The sequence below is a fragment of the Callorhinus ursinus genome, unplaced genomic scaffold, assembly GCF_003265705.2.
Source record: "Callorhinus ursinus isolate GAN/ISIS: 27379988/994484 unplaced genomic scaffold, GSC_fseal_2.0 scaffold9, whole genome shotgun sequence".
Taxonomy (NCBI): Eukaryota; Metazoa; Chordata; class Mammalia; order Carnivora; family Otariidae; genus Callorhinus; species Callorhinus ursinus.
The window spans coordinates 49,998,169-50,022,288 of NW_027397071.1; the positions used below are offsets into that span (position 1 = coordinate 49,998,169).

The 24,120-nt window shown below is 37.1% G+C and overlaps 2 protein-coding genes across 7 annotated transcripts in view; one reads left to right on the top strand and one right to left on the bottom strand.

The window, feature by feature from the left end:
- Positions 1-10,346, top strand: part of ITGB3BP (integrin subunit beta 3 binding protein) — a 67,758-nt gene extending 57,412 nt beyond the window's left edge. For all 3 annotated transcript variants that reach the window (XM_025871764.2, XM_025871763.2, XM_073896624.1), the window contains 2 exons: positions 2,981-3,031; positions 7,492-10,346. In XM_025871764.2, coding sequence (XP_025727549.1) covers positions 2,981-3,031; positions 7,492-7,499 — 59 coding nt within the window. In that variant the 3' untranslated portion in view covers positions 7,500-10,346. The remainder of the gene's footprint in view (positions 1-2,980; positions 3,032-7,491) is intronic.
- ALG6 (ALG6 alpha-1,3-glucosyltransferase) overlaps positions 10,339-24,120 on the bottom strand; it is a 70,710-nt gene continuing 56,928 nt past the window's right edge. For all 4 annotated transcript variants that reach the window (XM_025871758.2, XM_025871759.2, XM_025871761.2 and 1 more), the window contains 3 exons: positions 18,422-18,490; positions 18,096-18,294; positions 10,339-11,560 (listed from right to left, as the gene is read on the bottom strand). In XM_025871758.2, coding sequence (XP_025727543.2) covers positions 11,363-11,560; positions 18,096-18,294; positions 18,422-18,490 — 466 coding nt within the window. In that variant the 3' untranslated portion in view covers positions 10,339-11,362. The remainder of the gene's footprint in view (positions 11,561-18,095; positions 18,295-18,421; positions 18,491-24,120) is intronic.

Sequence of the window (24,120 nt, forward strand, 5' to 3'; positions counted from 1 at the left end):
CACATGGTAAGGCATGAAATTTATTTACTTTACATAATCAACCTCTACTTAAGACAACTTGATACAAATATTCCTAAGTCAATAGATGGCATTATATAGTACTTAGTATTTTCATTTTTTCTGGAAATATTAAAAAATACCATCATTGTTTGTCTATGACCAGTGCTTCCAGTAAACAAAATGTTTTTGAAAAGAATGTAAGCAAATTGTTGCCAAGATATGAAATCTAGACACTTAGCTTTAGTCCAAAACATATTTTATCTGTTTTGAGAATCATTGTGTAGGTTGCAGTATGCATATTTGAGATGAAATGTAACCATCTGAACTTTACATTGTTCAAAAAAGTTGATTGTCTCAGCTGTTTGTAATATAAAATATTTCAGAATTTTAGCTGTGGCCTTCAAAAGAGAAGCCCAAACTGTAACATTTCTGTTTTCTTTAACTAACTTACTGTCTTACATTGTAAAATTCATCTGGGTTATAGGATTTTAAAGTTTTTCAAATTCTTGGACTACAGGACAAATTTTAAGCTCTTTCTGTTCTAAGATTATAAAATAGTTTGATACTGCCTTTTCATTCTAACCACCCACAGAACTATTTTTTAACTTAAAAATATGTTGTTCTTTCCCCCACTCAGTCTTGAAAAAGTATTTATCATATCGGCCAAATAATTTTACTCCCTAGAAGACTACTACCCTTTTAGTTTTTTATATCTTAACATTAAACAGTATCTTTTTTCAAACAAATACTTTGGTTTTAAGAGCACTGAAGTTTGAAGTCTAGACATGATGAGTTTTAGAAGAAACAACAAAAATTCCTACCTGTGCCTTATGTTCTTGGTTTATCTGGAGATAAAAAAATGGAGATATTAGTTTTGGTGACAAATCTACATTAATGTACAACTGTAGTCCTTAGCTCTTTAACAGAATTCACCTATCATGTATGTTGTACGTGGTTCATACCTTTCCTATTAATAATGTTAATGCCCTTGTCTTACACTATTCATCACGTTTTGGGGATACATTTTGACGGCTTACTTGAGATTTGTCTAGGATTTAAGGAAAAACAAACTGATTTATTACTTTTCAAAGTCTTTTAAATAATTTCTTCCATGATTTAAATTTTTGTATACTTCTCTAGAAGTATGATCATTTTTATCTTTTAAATAATCAGTAAAAAAAATTTAACCATAGATTTGAACTCACTTAGTAGCAATTATGTGTTTAAGAGGTGTAAATAACTTGCTATCAGACATTAGGAATATCCAGGTGCTCTGTATGTGCTGATGACAACAAAATTGAAACGAAAGACTGTAATAATTCTGACTGGTTTTCTCTGCAGAAGATATTGATTATTTGTGTGTGGTGAGAGATTTGGAAAATTCAATTAAAGGAGTTGTGCAAAGGTTTCATAAATTTTCCTTCTACAGCATGTACACAGACATTGTTGCGTATTAAATCAATGTAGCACTTCACAATATATTTTCTTTGAAACATAAAAATAAATAACATTTAAACAGTTCTGCTTACTACAGAAACAAATTTTATTTTCTGTGAGGCATTTAGTCATGTGCTATCACTGACTCATCCACATTTGCCAGCTGTAACAAATTTTATAGACATTTTCTCCAGAGACATATCTCACATGCTATGAATTTTTAAATGAGCAAATGGTGAAGAAGGGATGTCAGCAATATAAAAATTGATCAGTTAAAAGATAAAAGCATAAGTAAAGAGATTTGTATGGTAGTCTTAATAGGTTTTATTAAATAAAAATACTATAAAAAGACAGTAATGAACAGACTGAAGACTAACCGTTCTTGAGCTGGAGAAAAATTATTCTGGCACATTTAGTAGAAATTGGTTTTATGTCACCTGACAGGTGAATATTTTTTTCCCCTTTTTAACTCTTAGAGTAGTCAGAAAAGCTCCTCAAAAAAGAGATGAATTTTCTAAGTGGTTTATGTATCAAACACATATCTAGAATAATAAAGCAGATACTTATAGTGTTATACAGCTAATTATATGGTTAAAAGCAAGACTTCTGTAAAAGGTATTAGGTGATTTTTCCTCCAGCTCACACCTCACTCAGGAGGAGAGGAGGCATTTGAATGCATACTGTTTGCCCCATATGACTCCAGCCCTCTGGAGTCTCTCTCTGTGAATTCCAGGTCTCTCTCCTGCTTCTCTCTCTACCTGGATTGCTCTTTCCCCCATGTCTGTCTAGTAAATTCCTGCTCATTCTTTAAGGGCAGCCTCAGATGTCACATCCTCTGTGAAACTCTCCCCAGCTCCCTAGGTAAAGCTAAATTGCTTCTTCTGGCCTTCTACAACACTTGTCTGAATGTTTATAAATGTATTATGTTGTAGTATTGTAGTATATTGTAATTGTCCAGTTACAGGGCTCCTTCTGGGCTCCTCCTTGGCAAACAAACAAGAGCTTACCTAATATAGAACCTGATAGAAGGTCCACAATGCATGGTCAATGAATGAGTAAAAACAAATGCCACTCTAAGAATTTTTTAAAGGAACTTAAATATTTTCAAATACTTATAAATCACAATCTCCTTACATGCCTCATCCGTTTAATATTTACTGAATGCCTACTATGAGCCAGGCACCATTCTAGCACTGGAGGTACAGTAGTGAACAAGGTAGACATAGTCCTGCCCTCAGGATTGTAGAATATGTCACAAAAGACAATTATAATAAAGCATAAGCATACATTATAATGATAAGTTTTTTGGCACTTTTTGTCCTAAATTCTTAAATGTACATTCTGAAACAGAATTGGGCAAATCAGTAAGATGTCAAAATGAGAATTTATAACTCCAAAGCTATTTATAATGTAAAATAAAATTTTAGGTTTAGGTTCTTTAATTTCATTTGATTAAGCATTTATTCTACATCATATACTGTGAATACTGTGACAACTTACTTTGACTTGTTTTCTGAAAAAAATCTTTTTTTCTTTCTTACAGAATTATATCATCTTGACAGCTATGAATTCCTTAAAGGCATTTTAAACCGAGGTAGGGTTTCACCATTCTAATTAAGGTTGGCCTTGTTAAATTTCACTGTTTTGTTCAGGTGGAAACATTTTATTTATATTATCAGATTTGGTACTGTCTATGAATAAAATAGGGAGTGAGCTTTGGAGGTGTTTTTGAAATTATATTTAATCTATTTTTATAAATAATAGGACAGTCTGACAAGTTGTATGAGAGGCTGATTGAAAAGAACTATTGAGCTCATTAGCCTAGCTTTAAAAGTCAAAAAGCTCATATTTTTAGGTAAGTGTATAGAGGGCTCTTGATTTAGCACCTTTAGTATAAATAACTAACTAGGTACTGATAGGTGAGTTATAGTTTCTGTAGGACACATGTAACTGAACAAGATATAACAATTCTATGAATTTGGAAATGTGCTGAATTAAGTAAATAATTATATATTAATTAGTGTATCTTTCCTTCAGAACAGTTCCCTGTAGATTCAGCAATATAAGTAAAAATGATAGATTTATAACTAGCTTATTAGAACATATTAGCTAGAAGCAATATGAGTCATAATGTGATATTAGCGTCTAACGTGCCTGTAACTGAAAGTTCGTGTTAAGAACTAGCCTACCCCAGACTTAGTGTCATCAATATTAATTAAGATTCTTAGAAGCTAACCAGATGTTGCCTACTATCTCTTAGAAAAAAATTAAGGCAAAATAAATTCTATACTGAAAATACTTTTCTTTGGAAATGGTATTTCAAATGATTAGTATTAGCTTCCTGTTTTTAAAAATATTTGCAAAGCATCATATATACAAAATTGTGTCACTTTTCATTCATTAAAATGTTTATTCTGTTGTATGCAGCAAATAATAGTTTATAATAATAGCTGACACTTATTAGGCACTGTCAACATGCCAGGTACTATAATAAGCACTTCATACAGATTCCAGTCAACCTTTTTAACAACTTACGTGATATATAGTTATTGTCTTTATTTTATAGGTGAGGAAACTGAGACACAAAGAGGTTAGTAACCTTGTTCTAGTATTACCTCAGAGACAAAGCCAGGATACTAACCTGAGTAAGCTGGTACCAGAGTCTTTGCTTTGCCCACTCACAATAGTAAACTGTGAGTGTCAGGTTTCACTGCTGGTCAGAGGTTTTAGATCCTATGAAATAGTAAGGACCTAATATATATACATACACACACGTACTCATTATAGGGTTAAACATTTTGTACAATTTTGGGTCCATGGCAGTCCAACAAACAACTATTAGAGGGCGATCATAAATACATAGTTAGAGTTATACATCTGGCTAATAACATACACATTTAGTATATGATGGTCATTCATAAACTTTGGGGAACTTAGGGCACTGAATATAGCTTTGTGTTCCTGGATTCTAAGAAAGATTAGAATATTAAGGGTGTTCTTCTGAGTCTTTAATATGAGTAGTACTTAGAAAAAACTTGCAAGAATGAAGGTTGACCTACCACTCAACTTCCCTTTTAGTGGGAAGCAGTGGAGAGAAATAACAATGAAATGAAACTGGACTAAACCTTTGAGGCATTTCCCTGGGTTCTTTTGACTGTGTTTTCTTCTTTCTTTGGGTGCTTTCTTCATGATCTCACCCATTCCTTGACTTTAGTTCTCACCTTAGTGCAATTTATGGTTTCCAAATCCATTTTTGACACTCTGTAAACCCACAATATCAGCTGCCATATATTGTCCCCCAGGTACCCTGATTTCATCATTTCCCCCCAGATTTCTTCCTCATTCTACCTTTCTAGGGATTACATTCATCCAGTGATAAGGCTCAAAACCTCAAAATTTTGTCCCTTTTTTGTGCCCCCATGTGCAACTGCTGCCAGGTCAGATAACTTCTAAAAATGTTTACCTCTCCCTTCCATGCCCCCAGCACTAGTTTATTCCTTCATGACCTCTCGTCTGGATTATCATCCTCACTGTAACCTGCCTTTCTGCCCCTTGGTCCTTCTTCCCTACAGCCTGTCCTGCTACTGGATAAATCACTCTACCATATTCACAGTAAAATCCAAATTTATACTAACATTCAGAACTCTCCCTAATGTGACCACAGCTTACCTGGATAAATCACTTGGTTAACAAAACTATGAGGCTTAGTATAAACATAGCATTTGCACAATGCCAACCTTTTAAAACCTAGTCATCAAGCTAAAGATACAAGATTTATATTCTGTACATGAAACGATAACAATATAAGGAAAGCTATGAAGAGCAATACAAGTTCAGAACCCTCTTTCCAGGATTCTGGCAATAGCAAGCACAAAAAACGATGAGTCCATTTAGGATCAAAGTTTCAGCTTGATTAGTGGAGGAACTGATAACCTCTAACATGGCAGGCCCTCTGGCAGAAGCTTAGGGTAACTAATATGGAGTGTGCCTAAGGCAGAAGTGGAACCTCCTCTCTCCCACACTGAGTCTAAATCTTGAACTCTTTGAATCTCAATCTTGAACCTGAGGAGAAAGCTGGATCTTTGAAATAAACCCCATGTCCCTGTGCCTCTACAATAGAAAAGACCACAGACCTACCTATGCTTGATTGCAGATGAGATCAACAGAATGGGCTGGTCTCCTTACAGCATGAAATTAGGAAGCACAGGACCCATTGGACTTGAGAGTAGACAGGGAAATGGTGTTGCATAAGAAGAGTGACATTTAATATTACTAGTAAAACATGGATCGATGTTCTGGACTTTGACCAGTCACGTTTGTCACTCCTCCATGGGGTAGAGAGAGCAGAAGAGTTGACAGTTCCTTCCTCTTCAGACTAAGGAGTATAAACATTCCTCTCTAAGAACCAAATGAAGAATAAGCAATAGTATAGGAATACACAACAGACATAGATCACCTCAGGATAGAGTGATTAGGTCATTATTTAAGAGTTCATGATTTTAAAATAATTCTAGTTATTCCACTCTGCATTATCTCTGACAGAGGACCATCCAGAACCTAGTAATGGAAACTTTGTACTTTACTAGGAAGTTTGAATTTGAGAAAGGGGTCATTTTGATGGGCTGTATAAACATACTAAGCAGAGAGAACAACATGAACACAAAAGGCAGAAAAGCAGAATGACTGAACAAGTAGGTTTGACCACATCATTGACAATTATGATCACCAGGCTTAATCAGTTCAGACTTTATTCATTAGGCAGAAGTAGACCAGTGAAGATTATTGGGGAAGTAACAATCCAAAATATGTTTTAGAAAGAACATAATTGCTTTATGAATGATAATTCCTGTCAAAATACTGCTCATGAACTGCATCACTATCTCTAAATTGCTTTTTGTGTTCTGAGACATTCATCTCCAGAACCAGTTAGGCAGTGTAGAAATAATATACATGCTACTGTATTCTTGTGTTGTGACATATATCACATTGATCACAGTCTTTATTTTTGCTGGATCCTGAATTTGGCGTCAGAATCTTTCTCAACACACTTCTAGCAGTCCTGATCAGTTGATGAAACTCCTTTGCATGGTCTGGCATTATAACAGAGGACAGGATTTGGATTACATGTCCAGCACCAGCTCTGTTATCTACTTAGCTCTGTGGCCTTAACAAGGAACTTGGTTCCCCTAAACCTTAATTATAAAATGGGACTGATATTTACCTTGTGGGATTGTACAAAATAAACTTAACTAGCACCTCCCCCATAGTAACTAATATAGTCTTACTTTCCTATATAGTATTGTCATTAGTTCTGATAACTGTGTATCAGTAGCCTATAGGGATATTAAGTGAACACTAGAGTGCTTAAAATCTTCTATAGGAATCCAGACCTGACTCAAATTGGCAAGAGTTGGTGGTTGTCAAGTTGGCAACCTACCTTCTTCTAGCAAAAGAATATGTGGACTCCCATGAATAGGGAAATATAGGAGCCTACCATGCATTACTTCTTAATAGCTGCCAAGGTAAGTATGGAAGGGGTATTTCAGGAGTGAAAGGTCCATGAGCCCTATGGGAAATATGCCATCACTTGCCAATGGCTTCTAAACCAAACGACAAGAACTTCTGCCACCACTAGGAGGCCCCAGAGGGACATGCTCTGAATAGGAATGCCAGTAAATACAGTCTCTTTTTTTGGGGGGCAGCTGTTGGAGGAAACACCTGCTGAAAGGCCCTTAAGGCTTATAGACAAAAGGCATGTAGATTTTGGTGTTTTCAGCAAGTAGGTCATGTAGGAGTTTTAGAAATCTCTCAGAAGTATCTCAAGATCGATCTAAAGTGAAGAGTGTGATGTCTGAGTAGCCCTATTGACAATTATTTGTGAAGGTAAATCTTGTTAGAAGACCCAAAAATAAGCAAATGAGAGATTACCAGTATCTGAACTAGGTACCAAATTACATGCTAAATGGGTTGTTTAAATCATTTAAGTAGTGTATGAGATGCATGTTAATTTGGGAACTAATTCTTGATTTAATAATCATCTTTTATATCCTGCAGGCATTTAAAAGAAATGCACTTACTGTGAACACCAACTTCTTCTGCATCTGCCTGATCGTATTTAAAGGAACAGAAGAAATGTTTGTAATTAATCTGCCCAGTAAATACCAGATCATAGCACTAGGCAGGTGCGTGTCTAGATAAAATTTCTTGCAGCTAATTTAAACTTTCTACATACACCAGTAGATAATCTCAATGTAAATAATACATTTCTTCTCGACCCTTTAATGTAAGCCAACATGTAGAAGAGGATATTAACTTCTATTCTGTATCACATACACTTCTGTATCCTTTTAGCATTTGTGGACAGATTTAAAGCATTTATGAAGATGGCATTTTGGTAAAATGTTTTAAAACTCAGATTAAATTTAATGGTGAGTGGAATTAGGTACCACTTTCCCATGTAAAGCCCCAAGTGTGTATTAGATTTTTTTTTAAACTTCTAAAATTTTTCTAGAAGTTTATTGTGTAGCCACTATCTTAGGGATGAGTTTTTATACTCTAGTTATTTCTATGCTTATACAGAAAAACTATATTCAAAGTTTTAAAATTTTTACACCTTTTATAAAATGCATTTTTCAGTACAAATATATTTTTAAATATGAAGTTGTTCTTAAACTGAACTACACAGACTCTACTGAATTTAAAGAAAGACCTTTTTTATGGGGTATATGATCACCTGCAAATTATTTTGAAGCATTAATTTAAATTTCTATTTTTCTGTGGTGTTATTTTGTATCATCCTTGTTCTATCACAAAATAAAGGGGAAGTGGGAATCACAGGATATGTTATAAATTAATAACATGTTTTTTTTAAAACCTCTGTATTTTTCTTTGACCATCTCTACAGGGGAAAAAATACTGTGCCCTTGGTACTTGCCCTAAGACTTGACAAAATTTGTATATTACTGTGTCATGTAAATAAAAATACTATATGAAAATCTGAAATAAAATTTAACTTAGGTTTGAAAATAACTGATTTTCCATTTAGATAAACTTCAGATTTACCTCTTAAAATGAAAATGAGTTTTTAAAAACTATTAAATGACATCAATTAACTATTAAACCTAATTCCCTTCACTAATGATTTTATTGGTACTATTTAAATAAGATTTTAAAGATAATCTGTCTGCTAAATACTAAGAACACTTTGTGATACAGACCTTATAATAGGCCATTACCTAAATATACCAAAAAGGCTAATTCCTTTGTTTTCTAGCATTGAAAACTAACCTTAGGATGTAAGCCAAAGCATATAAAGAAACTTGTATTAGTCAGGAAAAAAAGGGTTAAGAAATAGATTGGTTGCATATATAACGCAAGTTATGTGGGTATGTGCTTAATGCTATTAAGTCAGTTACTGTATGTTTGACCTCGATACACTAAGCTTTTGCCTTTCAGAACAGCTGGGTCTGCTAAGAATCATTTCCCAGTTCTCTTCATTGTAGATCAGATGACTCTCGCTTTATCACCCTTGGAGGCCACATGAAGGACAAAGCAGAAAGATCCACACACAAAACTAATGTTTATATGGCGGGGAGGGGGGTATGGCATGGAGGAAGGTGGGGGGGGCGGATACACTTGGCCCTGATCTTCCAATGAACATAACAGAAGAGACCAATTGAGACTTGAAACCCCTGTGTTACTCTAACCATTATTTAGTTACATCCTATCCATCTTTTACTCTTTCTATTGAACAGAGAGGCTCCTTTGGCTGCCTTGACTTTTGTAAATGTTTCACTCACTTAGTTGTGGTTTATCATTTGGACAGAATGCTACATCTGGGATTTTTCTCCCCTCCTTAACGCCTCAAGGGAAAATGGCTTCTGTATGCTTCATATTTGATACATGAACATACACCCTGTTCTCTTCATTTTAAGAAGCAAGCCTAAGTTTGTTGGTAACAGAGAAAACTGCATTTCTCAGAAACAGCCCTTCCCTCTAAAATGAACTTGAAAAACTTGGAAGGGTTCATTCCTTGACAGGTATATTAGCAAAGTAACTGAGAAATCTTCAATATTTTTGCATTACCTAAACATCTTTATATTAAAACATCCCAATAAGCCTGAGTGTAGCTGAGAGAAGTACTTTGGAATTGCCTGTTTCTGTGATCTTAATTCATCAATGGACATTTTTGGTATTTTGGAACCTAATCCTTCAAAGTTCAAAGTGGACTCTTCTTAAATTGGTTTCTAATGGATATAAGAGATAATTGACTTATAAGGTAATTGCTGCAGGTCTCCATAAAAGCTACAGTGTTACTCAATATGATTAAATTTCTGAGGAAAACGTGTATTTAGAGGATTTGTGTTTAAGATACCTTGAATATGGATGCGTTCTACTTTATCATTTATATAATATACTTTTATTTTCAAATAATGTTTCTCTGCTCCAGTTATTTAGAAGCTAGGACTTCCTCATCACTGATTTAAACCAGCATCCTGTGTTAAACCCATGTATGCTATTACAAAAAATAAAAAAATAGGACTATACCAGGCAGCCAAGATGCTGACATTTGGGCACAGTGATTACAGATGGTGACCATGGACAGCGATGTTCCTGCTGATTCGGCAGTGATTCAAGGCTGCTTTTCTGTGCTGACCTGCCCTTTGAGTCTTTATGCACATTTGCTTTGAGAAAGAAATACTTCCTGATTTTTGCTTTGTCTAAACCTACTTCCTTTATCAGACTTAGAAGCACATACCTTCTTGCAGCCTGTGGCTGTCCATGCCTAGAACCAGATTTTCTTTGTGTATATATGCTCACTGTTTTAAAATATATCACCACTTAGTCAATATATGTTAATGGATGTCTTATGAAAGAAAAATATTCATTAAAAACCATAGGTTGATGTGAAAATAATTTTTATTCTTAACACAGAGACTAAAGAGAACACATCTTTTTTTCCCCTGCCCTCCCAAAAGAACAATCTTTACATAAGAAATTATAACATAGATATGACATTTTTACCAATTGAATATGATAGTAAAGATGAGCTTCTCCTAATATAGAATGATACGTTATTAACAGGGCCAAGTTAACACGAAACATGATACGAATCAATGCTTATGGAAGTGGTAATCTTGAACCACTCAAAAAAGATCAAAAGGATGAAATCTTGTATAAAACCATTTAACTTACAAAGAATGATCCTAGAAGTTTAGAACTAGTGAACATGAGTAATTAAAAAAAAAAAAATCAAACCACTTAAATTCAGTAAAATTCACTGTCTAATTGTATTAAAGTTAATTAGCATTTTTGGAAATAAGAACATGGTCTAATCTCTCTGCCTTTTTATAAAGAAATCAAATTTCCACATGTAATAAGGCATGTTCAAACTTCAAGCTCTTTAAATTGCCTCTCACAAGTAATTAAAAGATCATCACCATCACAAATTTAATCCCTGAGATATAATTTCTAAAGAATGAAATATACATTACTTACATTCTAAAATGTAACAAAAACTAAATTTAAATACAAAAATTTATGATTTCCTTTAAAAAGAAGAGCTTGATTTTCCCAGTAGGCTCACTGGATTTGCAGATTTCTTTTTAAGACAACAAACTGTAGAGTACATTTCCTGAGTAAACACTGTGGATTAAGGGCATTTTCTCTTATTTTCCCACTTGGATAACTGAATCTTAATAAAACTACAATATGTCTTGGCCACTCTATAGTTAGAAAATAAAAGCCTCCACTGGGCTTGGGTCCCCATATACATTTATTTCATAAATAATATGGACAACAATGACTTTTCACCATTTTTTCCCTATGTGAATCTCAAAATGATAATTTCATTTATACATAGCAAAAAGTTCAAAAAAACCTTTAAGCACTGTTAATATTTTCACATTTGTTTGTGGACATAGAGTTAGTTGATTTTCTTCTGATTTCTTCCATTTTTGGAATCCCACATGATTATAATGTTAAAGTATACCAAGAAGAACAGGAAGTTCAAGCAGGATACGAAACAAATCAATACAGAAAATAAGTCCGGTAATTTCTGAGGAGGTTCCAGTGTGATAGTTGTCAGTGTCAGAAGTACCATAGTGATGACTGAGATAAGAAACTATAAGGAGGGAAAAAAACATTACTGAGTAATATAAAAGATAAAATTTAAATGTACTGGTAATATTTACTTATAGCTGTAAGTGAGCAGAATTGAAGGTGAGGGGTGGGGGTCCAGTCTCTTCTACTGGTGGATCTCAACCTAGGCCACATGTTAGAATCATCTGGGGGGTAGGTATAAAAATCTCAATGCCAGGCCACACTTCAGACCAATTAAATCAGAGTTTCTGGGGTAGGCCTCGGGATTTAAAAGCTTTCCACGTGATTCCCGTGTGTAGCCAAAGCCTAAGAACCCCTATCATACTTAATACCACCCAAGTACTAAAGAAAGTTATCCGAAACAGATAATATTGCTAGTCAGGGTTAAATTCAGGGTATGCTCCAGGGTCTTGAGTCCCTACAGGATATAAAGTTCTAAGCTAATCTCAGAACTTGTCTATAAAAAAGCCTTCCATGGCAAATAGAAAATTATATGTAATATTCATGGAACACTTTCAATGAGCTAATGCTGCAGTAAGTCATGGTGGAGCATATGAAAGAAAATGTAATCTGGCCTCAAAGAGTTTTCCATTTGATTAGGGGAATACATGAACTAATTAAATAAAATCACAAGGTCACATTTTATTAAATGCCAAAGTGAATAGTAAAAATACTTCATTTATTGTAATTGTATAGCAGTCAGTTTTCTTTAGACTAGTGCACTGTACAACAGAACTTTCTGCAATGATGGAAATGTTCTATACCGGTGTACATCAAAAGAGTAACTGCTAACTACATGTGGCCATTGAGCATTCAAAACATGCCTATTGTGACTGAGCTGAATTTTTTATTTAATTTTACTAAGTTTAAATTTTTAATGTGTCTAGTGGTTATTGTATTGGACAGTTTTTTTTTAAGATTTACTTATTTATTATTTGAGAGAGAGAGAGAGCACGTGCACAGAGGAGAGGAGGAGGGGAAGATGGAAGAGAACCTCAAGCAGGCTCCCTCCTGAGCAGGGAGCCCCATGCAGGGCTCGATCCCAGGACCCTGCGATCATTACCTGAGCTGAAATCGAGAGTCAGATGTCTAACCGAATGAGCCACCTGGGCGCCCCTTCCATATTGGACAGTTTAGCTCTAGACTGTGAGCTCCTTTAAGACAAGGACCAGCCAGATCTTAAGTCATTTTACCCTGGCATAGCACGTAAGTACACAGAAGCTGCTTAAGTAAATGTAGAAAGCAAGCAGTGAGAAATCATAGTGACTTTCATGAAGGATGTGGGACATAAATGGAACCCTAAAAGATGTTTTAATGGCTATATTATAACAGGATTTAAAAACCTGAATAGAGTAATGCAGTGCTCATTCCAGATGGAAGCCTGGGAGGGATAGTAACCAAAACTGACAAACAGGTATAAACAGGCCGCAAATATCCTCCAAAGGGAAAATCCCTGTCAACCTTAGTGAAAAGTAAAAACTTCTGAAGTAAAATCATCAAATTTAAAGTTTCAAACTTAAGGGGCATATGGCATGGCTCAGTTAAGCGTCCGACTCTTGGTTTTGGCTCAGGTCATGATCTCAGGGTTGTGAGACCGAGCCTTGAATCAGGCTCTACACTCAGCGCAGAGTTTGAGATTCTTTCCCCCTCCCTCTCCCTCTCCCTTCCCCTCTGCTCCCTCCCCCCTTAAATAAAGAAAATCTTAAAAAGAAGAAAGTTTCAAATAAGAAATATGGGACTGGTTGAAATGTCATGACACTATGATCCTGAATCAGTGTTAAGGGGCATGTTAAAATTCCTCCTACTTTATTTTTTTTTATTTTAAAGATTTTATTTATTCATTTGAAAGAGAGAGAGAGCACGAGTGGGGTGAGGGACAGAGGGAGAAGCAGACTCCCTGCTGAGCATTGGGCTTGATCCCAGGACCCCACGATCATGACCTGAGCCAAAGGTAGACACTTAACTGACTGAGCCACCCAGGTGCCCTAAAATTCCTCCTGCTTTAAACAAACTCCAGCTATTACCCCATTTGTCTGCTTCTCTTTACAGCAAAGTTTCCCAAAGGAGTTGCCTATAACTTACTGCATCCAATTCCCTTTCCATTCATTATTGAATCCACACCAATTAGATTTTTACCTCAGTTGCTCCAATGAAACTGCCCTGGCCAAAGATCCATAATGACCTCCACTGTACTAAATCCAAAGGTTATTTCTTTTTTGTTTTACATATTTTTTAATTATGTTAATCACCATACATTTTACATCATTAGTTTTTGATGTAGTGTTCCATAATTCATTGTTTGTGTATAACACCTAGTGCTCTATTCAGTACGTGCCCTCTTTAATACCCATCACCAGACTAACCCATCCCCCCACCCCCTCCCCTCTAGAACCCTCAGTTTGTTTCTCAGAGTCCATAGTCTCTCATGGTTCATCTCCCCCTCCGATTTCCCCCCCTTCATTTTTCCCTTCCTGCTCAAAGGTTATTTCTTATTGCCTTATTTGATTTCTCAACAGCATCTGAAACAGCACATCACTCCCATCTCCTTGAAACACTTCCTTAACTTCCGTAACACCATACTCTTCTGGTTTCTTCCCACCTCAATAGTTAATCCTTCTCAGACAGCTTTCCTGGTTCCTTCTCATGCATTGTAATATCCCAAGGCTCAGTACTTAGTCATCTAATATACTCACACCTTTGGTGAGCTCATCCAGTGACATGACTAATTCTCATCTCTATGCCAAAGACTCAAATTACTGTCTCCAGCCTGGACTTCTCTCCCCTAAACTCCAGACTCATTCAAATGCATATGTAATAAGCATCTATTTTTTTTTAAGATTTTATTCATTTATTTGACAGAGAGAGACAGTGAGAGAGGGAACACAAGCAGGGGGAGTGGGAGAGGGAGAAGCAGGCTTCCCACTGAGCAGGGAGCCCGATGTGGGGCTCGATCCCAGGACCCTGGGACCATGACCTGAGCCGAAGGCAGACGCTTAACGACTGAGCCACCCAGGCACCCTCTAAAACTACAAGTACAAGCTATCCTTAATAAGATTAACAGCTGACTTCTCATCAGAAAACACTGAGGCCACAAGGCAGTGGGATGGATGACATTCAAATTGCTGAAAGAAGAAAAAGACAAGAATTCCTTTTCTAGCAAAAATACCCTTCAGGGTGGCTCAGTTGGCTTGCAACTGTCTTTGACTCAGGTCATGATCCCGGAGTCCTGGGACTGAGTCCCACATCAGGCTCCCTGCTCAGCGGGGAGTCTGCCTCTCCCTCTGACCACCCCCCCCCCACGCTTATGTGCTCTCTCTCTCTCTCTGTCTCAAATAAATAAAATCTTTAAAAAAAAAATACCCTTCAAAATGAAGGAAGAATTAACAAAAACAAAGTCAATACATTGGAAAACACTGAAATAATACAAAGTGTGTTTTCTAAACACATTGGAATTAAATGAAAATAGAAAAACAAAGAAATTTGGGAAATCCCCAAATAGATGAAGATTTATTTACTTGAGAGAGAGAGCACTTGTGCAGGGTGGGGAGGGGGGTTGGGAACAGAGGGAGGAGAGAGAGAATCTCAAGCAGATTCCTGGCTGAGCAAGGAGCCCCACATAGGGCTCTACCTCATGATCCATGAGATCATGACTTTAACCAAAATCATGAGTCAGACATTTAACCAACTTAGCCACCCAGGCACCCCTGGGAAATCCCCAAATATTTGGAAACTGAGCAAGTTTCTAAGTAATTCATGAACCAAAGAAGAAATCACAATGGAAATGGCCTTTATTTTTAACTCAATTAAAAAATGTCAAAATTTGGGGCGCCTGGGTGGCTCAGTCGTTAAGCGTCTGCCTTCGGCTCAGGTCATGATCCCAGGGTCCTGGGATTGAGCCCCGCATCGGGCTCCCTGCTCCATGGGAAGCCTGCTTCTCCCTCTCCCACTCCCCCTGCTTGTGTTCCCTCTCTCGCTGTGTCTCTGTCAAAAAAATAAAATCTTTAAAAAAAAAAAGTGAAGGAAATCTACATAATAGAAATATTTCCAAGTCATGTATCTAGTAAGGGACCTGTATCAAGAATGTATAAAGAACTCTTACAACTGAAAAATAAAAAGACAACCCAGTTAAAACTGGGCAAAGGATATGAACAGGCATTTCTCCAAAGAAAATAATACAAATGGTTAAAGAGCACATAAAAAGATGCCCTACATCACTGGTAACTAGGAAAATACAAATCAAAACTTCAATGAGATACCATTTCACTCCGACTAGGATGGCTATCATAAAAAAACAATAACGAGTACTGTCAAGGGGCACCTGGGTGGCTCAGCCGGTTGGGCGTCTGCCTTTGGCTCGGGTCAAGATCCTAGGGTCCTGAGATTGAGCCCTGCATTGGGCTCCCTGCTTAGTGGGGAGTCTGCCTCTCCCTCTGTCTCTCCCCCGACTTGTGCTCTTGCTCTCTCTCTCTCAAATAAATAAATAAATAAAAATCTTAAAAAAAAAAAAAAAAGTGCTGTCAAAAATGTAGAGAAATTTGGGGCGCCTGGGTGGCTCAGTCATTGGGCGTCTGCCTTTGGCTTAGGTCGTGATCCCAGGGTCCTGGGATCGAGCCCCACATCGGGCTCCCTGCTCTGTGGGAAGCCTGCTCCTCCCTCTCCCACTCCCCCTGCTTGTGTTCCCTCTCTTACTGTGTCTCTCTCAAATAAATAAATAAAATCTTTAAAAAAAAAATGTAGAGAAATTGGAACCCTCATATATTGCTGGTAGGAATGTAGAATCATGTAGCACTTTGGCAAACAGTTGCACGGTTTCTCAAAATGTAAAACACAGTATTACCACTCCTAAGGATACATTCAAGGGAAATAAAAACAATGTGCTGATAAATTATAAACAAATCTTCACAGCAGCATTATTCACAACAGCCAAAAAGTGGGACCAACCTAATGACCATTAACTGATGAACAGATAGGGGCGCCTGGGTGGCTCAGTCGATAAGCGTCTGCCTTTGGCTCAGGTCATGATCCCAGAGTCCTGGGATCGAGCCCCACCTCGGCCTCCCTGCTCCACAGGAAGCCTGCTTCTCCCTCTCCCACTCCCCCTGCTTGTGTTCCCTCTCTCGCTGTCTCTGTCAAATAAACAAAATCTTAAAAAAAAAAAAAAACAACTGATGAACAAATAAACAAAATGTCCATTAAAATGGAATATAGTATGGCAATAAAAAAGAATGAAGTATTGATGCATGCTATAACACAGATGAGCCTCAAAAACATTATGCTGAGTGAAAGTAGCCAGTTACAAAAGACTACATTTTTTTTTTTTAAAGTAGGCTCCACGTCCAGCATGGAGCCCAACATGGGGATCAAACCCACAACCTTGAGATCAAGACCTGAGCTGAGATCAAGAGTCGGATGCTCCACTAAGCCACCCAGGCGCCCCGACTACATTTTCTATGATTCCATGTTATGGTCTGAATTATGTCCCCACAAAATTCATATGTTGTAGTCCCAACCCCCAATGTGAATGCATTTGGAGACAGAAACTTTAGGAAGGTTAAATTGAGGTAGTAAGGGAGGGGCCCTAATTTGATAGGATTAGTGTTGTTATAAGAAGAGGAAGAGCCACCACAGAACTCCCTACACACCCACACAAAGAAGAGGCCATATGAGGCCACAGCAAGGTTGCCTATAACCCAGAAAGAAAGGCCTCACCAGAAATCTTGATGAAGCACCTTGATTTTAGACTTCAAGCCTCCAGAACTCTAAGAAAATACATTTCTGCTATTTAAGCCACCCAGTCTGTGGTATTTTGTTATGGCAAAGCAAACTAATACATTCCATTTTTTGGAATGTCCAGATTGGTAAATATGTAGGAACAGAAAGTATATTACTGGCTGTCCAAGGCTGGAGTTTAGGGTGGAATGGGATATGGCTGCTAATGGAAAGAGGGTTCCTTTTTGGGGAGATGGAAATAATCTAAAATGAGATTGTGGTCATGGTTATACAACTCTATGTACATACTTAAAACCACCTAATTGCACACTTTAAATGGGTGGATTTTGTGGGTGAATTTATGTGAATTATATCTCAAAAAAGCTATAAAAGAAAAAGATATATATATATTTTTTTAACAGTGGCATGCTAAGTCCCATCCCTTAAAAACTAAACAACTCGGGGCGCCTGGGTGGCTCAGTTGAAATGTCTGCCTTCGGCTCAGGTCATGATCCCGGGTCCTGGGATCGAGCCCCACATCGGGCTCCCTGCTCAGCGGGAAGCCTGCTTCTCCCTCTCCCACTCCCCCTGCTTGTGTTCCCTCTCTTGCTGTGTCTCTCTCTGTCAAATAAATAAATAAAACTTTTAAAAAAACAAAACAAAACTGAATAACTCATGGCACAGTTGGTTAAGTGTCCAACTCTTGATTTCACCTCAGGTCATGATCTCAGCCCCGTTGGACTCCTCACTGGGCATAGAGCCTCCTTAAGATTCTCTCTCCCTCTCTCTCCGCCCCTCCCCTCACAGCACTCTCTATTAAAAAAAAACCAAAAAACTGAACAACTTACCAGATATTGTATAATTCTGGGAAAAAATGTAAAACATGGAAGATATTTCCTAACAGAAATGGAAAAGGACTTCAATTGCAGTTCTTCTTCAGAAGTCTTTTCAAATATTGAAAAAGAAATTGCACAAGCTATAAAAAATGCCATTGTTGTCACAACTGAGGGCATTAGGAGTTCATCCTTCAGTAGAAGAGGTAGCATACTGTAAGAGAAAACAGGAAGAACATTAAAAGAGAATTGCTAATTCAAAACATAATCACTTTGTAAAAAATTTTTAAATGAGTTTATGAGAACTATACTGAAAACATATAAATATTGGTTTGACTCACCTAAATGTTGACACAAGTAAAAACCAAGTAGACATAAAAGGAATTTCACTTAAAACTAAGCAGACTGGTCTAAAATGATAAAGAAAAAATATTTTAATCTTGGGAAACAGAATTTCAATTCTTGTGAAAAATATAAACACATTTTGTCTGTCTGGTCTTCAGGGTAGCTAAACAAACAAAAAACAGCCAGTAAGGTCTCCATATGGATCACTGGTTCATTTTTTTTATATCAATCCAAACTAAATGAGTCTAAACATAAAACAAGGTATCAACTCCTCCTAATAAATGAAAAACTGCTTCTTCCAATATTCCATTAATGGAACCTTTTTTTTCTTGTCATACAAACAGCAGCTTACAGAAAGGCTCAGATAAATTCAAACATTCAGAGAAAGAGAGCTTTTTCATGTTTCATCCTACTTGGGAAATAAATTAATTCCCAGTATAGTGGTTTCAAACTTCTTTTTTTATTATCTTCCATGTTACATATTACTAATCTAAGTTAAAAACTAAAGTTATAACAGACAGGATCGTCCTCTGCCATGGATGCGAGAACAACAAAGAATTATAAGAGGAAACAAGGTGATAATGGCAGAAGAAAAGAAAAGCGGAAAAAACAAGTAGAAAACAGCCAAATGAAAAGAGCAATAGTATAGGAAGAGGAAACATAATGCCAATAAATGGAACTACTGGCTTTATGACAGAGTTTAGGGTCGCAGGTCCCAATTCTGGGACCTTACTAGCACCGCTGGTCTCATTACCTTCTGGATTCTACTGTGGCAATGCTCAAGAAGAAGGGGACCTGAGTCCTCGTCCCAGCTCTGCCACTTACTGTATGACCTTGAACAAATGATTAATTTAACCATCTTTCTTAGGTGTAAATGGAAATAGTAGTAATACCTTGTATTGTTACAGAATTGAAAGAACTCTTTTACAAGTATCTAATTTTTTAATAAAGTAACTTTTTACTAATGATGGCAGTTGTTGACTACTTGTTACTATTATTATTATTATTTTGGGTCTCCTTATTTTAAAAAGTTTGAGCATTCTCCTCCTTTCTTAGAAGGATGACTTTTCCCCATGTCAACCAACATATGCAGTGTAAGGCCTGGGATTACAAACTGACTGAAAACTACCACACTCAAAAGAAAATACTACAGGACTTTCAATTTCACTACTTGGTGCTTTTTAAATCAGAATGTATTTATGTTAAAAACATGCACATAGTAGGTGCTCAGTAAACATTATTTTCTCTTTCTGGGTCTTAACTCTTTCCCATTTATTCATTCAATATTCATTTACTAAATACAAGTATTTATTGAAAACTTATGTACAACCACTGCCCTGAAAGGAATACAAAGAGGAATATAACTCTGCCCTTGACCTCAAGGTACTTCGTATTTATATTTAAGCAGCAAAATCCCCTGCCTCCTCAACCTCTTCTCTGAATCTTTTCCTTCACCACCTTAGTGAAAACAAATCCTGGGAGGAAAACGCTGCCCCTCGCCCTCTCAACCTCACCTGTTTTGTCGCTCTTCCCATGGTCCTGAAACGTCCCAGAGGGAGATAACCCCTTTGCTCTTTATCACTTCTTCCACATCAGTTCTCCGCCTCTCCACCCTAATAATCTCCATGTCCTCAGGCTTTATCCCTATTAGTCCTCATCCACCAACAAAAGAGTCACTTCCCTCATTACTCAGTCATTTCAACTCCTTACTCAGGCACTCTCTACAACCCTACTCAATCTTCATTCCTGGCAATTTTTACATAGATGATCTTCCAACATCCTGACTTCTCATTTGCTGGAACTCCTCTCTTCTAGTGATCCATTTTCATTCCTACACCCTTCGGTTATACTCAGGACTGTAACCCTTCCATAATCACAACGCAGCAACTGCATCCTGACCACTATCTCCTACCTTTGCAGCACTCTGGAACTTCAACAATCTTTTGATCCCATCTTCAATCCATTATTCCTACCACCTCTTTCACTTGGCCTCACTCCTTTGGTTGTCTTTTCTTTTCCCTTCTTAACCAGCTTAAATTCTAAGGTCAGCCATTAAAATCACTCCCATGCATTCACTCTCAAGCCCTGCACAAGCCCATTACCCTCACTAGACAAAACCACAAACCTGGAAAGACCCAACTCTCCACCTGTACTTATTCCAACCATACTGAGCTCTTGAGGGAAACACTTCCTCACACTGTTTTCACTTTAAGGAATTATTTATTTTGAGAGAGAGACAGCGGGGAGGATGGGCAGAGGGAGAGAGAAAATCTCAAGCAGATTCCCTGCTCAACGTGGAGGAGCCCAAGGCAGGGCTCATCTCACAACCCTGAGATCAAGACCTGAGCCAAAAGAGTCAGATGCTTAACCGACTGAGCCATCCAGGTGCCCCTGTGTTCACTTTAGATACATGATCTTGATATTCAAGTGTCTAACAACTACTATATATTTCTCTAGTCTGTTCTGTGTCTCTTTAGAAAAATAATCCACACCTTCTCATAATCTCGTAATCCCAACAGCTCCAACCTGCTCTTGCCTAATGACCTTGGCTTCTACTTCATTAAGATGATGGACTCTGAAAAACAAACAGGGTTCTAGAGGGGAGGGGGGGTGGGAGGATGGGTTAGCCTGGTGATGGGTATTAAAGAGGGCCCACATTCTGCATAGAGCACTGGGTGTTATATGCAAACAATGATTCATGGAACACTACATCAAAAACTAATGATGTAATGTATGGTGATTGACATAACAATAAAAATTAAAATTGAAGCAATTAGAAGAACTTTAACAGATGCCACCATCACATCTACTCTCTTCCCAGCATCTGTACCAATATACCCTGTTGCCTCTTTTTGTTAAAGTGAACTACTCCTGCATCTGTCCAAAGCTAGTCCTTCCATTCACACTCTGGGTCTGATCCCATCTCCCTTTCCAAGGGGTATTGCACCAACAACTCTTACCTCCTGTATCATCAGTGTTCCCTCTCTACAGACCATTCCCACACCATTATTTCTCCTATCTTAAAACCTTAAACAACAAGCCTCACTTGACTCTACTTTCTCTACCAACTATTGCTTTTATTTTTTCTCCCCTTTTCAGAAAGCTCACCTAAAGAACCCCATATATAAAAATTAACTCAAAATGCATCAAAGACCTAAATATAAGAGCTAAGTCCATAAACTTCTTAGAAATAACATGAGAGTAAGTCTTTATTACCTTGGATTTGGCAATGGTTTGTTAGACATGACACCAAAAGCCCAAGCAACAAAAAGAAATAATAAATTGAACTTCATCAAAATTAAAAACTTGAAAGTTTTTAAAACCTTAAAAAATGCTCAACATCACTAGCTATTAGGGAAATGCAAATCAGAACCACAGTGAAATACCACTTCATACCCTGTAGGATGGAGGGGGGCGCAGGGGGGAAGGGAAATAACAAGTGCTAGCAAGGATGTAGAAAAACTGGAAACATCATACATTACATTACTGGTGGGAAAGAAAAATGGTATAACTGCTGTGGAAAACAGTTTGATGGTTCCTCAATCAGTTAAATACAGAATTACTGTATGACCCAGAAATCCTTCTCCTGGGTGTAGACTCAAGAGTACTGAAAATAGGGGCGCCTGGGTGGCTCAGTCAGTTGGGCGTCTGCCTTTGGCTTGGGTCATGATCCCGCTGTCCTGGGATCGAGCCCCACACTGGGCTCCCTGCTCAGCGGGGAGCCTGCTTCTCCCTCTGCCTCTGCTGCTGCTCTGCCTGCTTGTGTGCTCTCTCTCTCTCTCAAATAAATAAAATCTTTAAATTAAAAAAAAAATACTAAAAACAAATGTTCGAACAAAAACTTATGCAGGAATGTTCATACTGGCACTACTCACAATAACCAAAAGGTAGAAACCCAAATGTTCATCAAATGATGCAGGGATGAACAAAATGTAGTATATCCATACAATGCAATATTATTCAGGCATAAAAATGAAGTACTGATACATGCTACAACATGGATGAACCTTGAAAATATTATCTTACATGAAATAGATCAGCCAAATATTATGATTCCAATTATATGAAGTATCCAAAATAGGGAAATTCATAGAGACAGAAAGTAATTTAGTGGTTACAAGAATTGAGGGATGGGAAAAGAATGGGGACTACCCCTTAAAGGGTACAGGGTTTCTTTTTGGGATGATAAAAATGTTCTTGAAGTAGACAGTGGTGATGGTTGCACAGCATTGCCACTACTGGTATATTTTGCCACAATTAAATAAATTTAAAAAAATTTCTTCAATTTCTCTCCTCTCATTATTTCTTAAACCCCACCTTAATCAAGCTTTTCCCTGCATCACTCCATCAACATTAGCCTTGTCAAAGTCACCAATGACTTCCATTTTGCTAAGGCAAAGAGTCTGTTCTCAGCCCCCATCTTGAGTGATCACCTCATGTTTTTTTTTCCCCTCAGCTTTACTGAGATATAATTGACATATAACATTGTGTAAGTTTAGGGTGTACACAATAATTTGATATAGGCGTACATTACAAAATGATTATTGCAATAGGTTAGTTAACACATCCATCAATTCAGTTACCTTTTGTGTGTGCAGTGAGAATTTTTAATTTGTATTCTCTTGGCAACTTTCAAGTATATAATACCTGTTAAATATTACTATGTATACCCACCATGCTGCACATTAGATCCCCAGAACTTATTCATCTTAAAACTGTTAGTCTGTATTCTTTGACCACCTTCCTCCATTTCCCTCCCTTCTCCCCTGCCCCAGCAACCACCATCTACTTTGTTTCTATGAATCAGTTTCAGAGTTTTGATGACTTAGATTCCTTATTTATGTGAGATCACACAGGATTTATCTTTCTCTGTCTGACTTATTTCACTTAGCATAATGCCTTCAAGGTTCATCTATGTTGTTGCAAATGGCAGGATTTCCTTCTTTTTTATGACTAAATAATAGTCCAGAGTGTGTGCAGTGTAGTGTATATACAGTATACATTTTCTTTATCCATTCATCTGGTGATGGACATTTAGGTGGTTTCCATGTCTTGGCTACTGCAAATAATGCTACAGTGAACATGGGGATGCAGATACCTCTTCAGGATCATGATTTCATTTCCTTCAAATATACACCCACATGTGGGATGGCTGATCACATGGTAGTTCTATTTTAATTTTTTGAGTTCTATTTTAATTGTTTTCCATAGTGGCTATACCAACTTACATTCCCAACAAGAGTGTACAAGGGTTCTCCATTCTCCACATCCTTACCAGTACTTGTTATCCCTTGTCTTTTTGATAAGAGCCATTTGATAAGAGCCATTCTGACTGGCATAAAGTGATATCTCATTGTGGTTTTGATTTGCATTTTCCTGATGATTAGTGATGCTGAGCACCCCTTCATGTGCCTGTTGTATAGCTTCTTTGAGAAAATATCTATTTAAGGTCCTTTGCCCATTTTCAAATTGTTTTTTACTATTGAGTTGTATGAATTCCTTCTATATTTTGGAGATTAACTCCTTATCAGGTATATGATTTGCAAATATTTTCTCCCATCCCATAAGCTGCCTTTTCGTTTTGTTAATCATTTCTTTTGCTATACAGAAACTTTAGTTTGATGTCATCCCACTTATTTATTTTTCCTTTTCTTCCTTATGTTTTTGGTGTCATATCCAAAATATCATTTCTAAG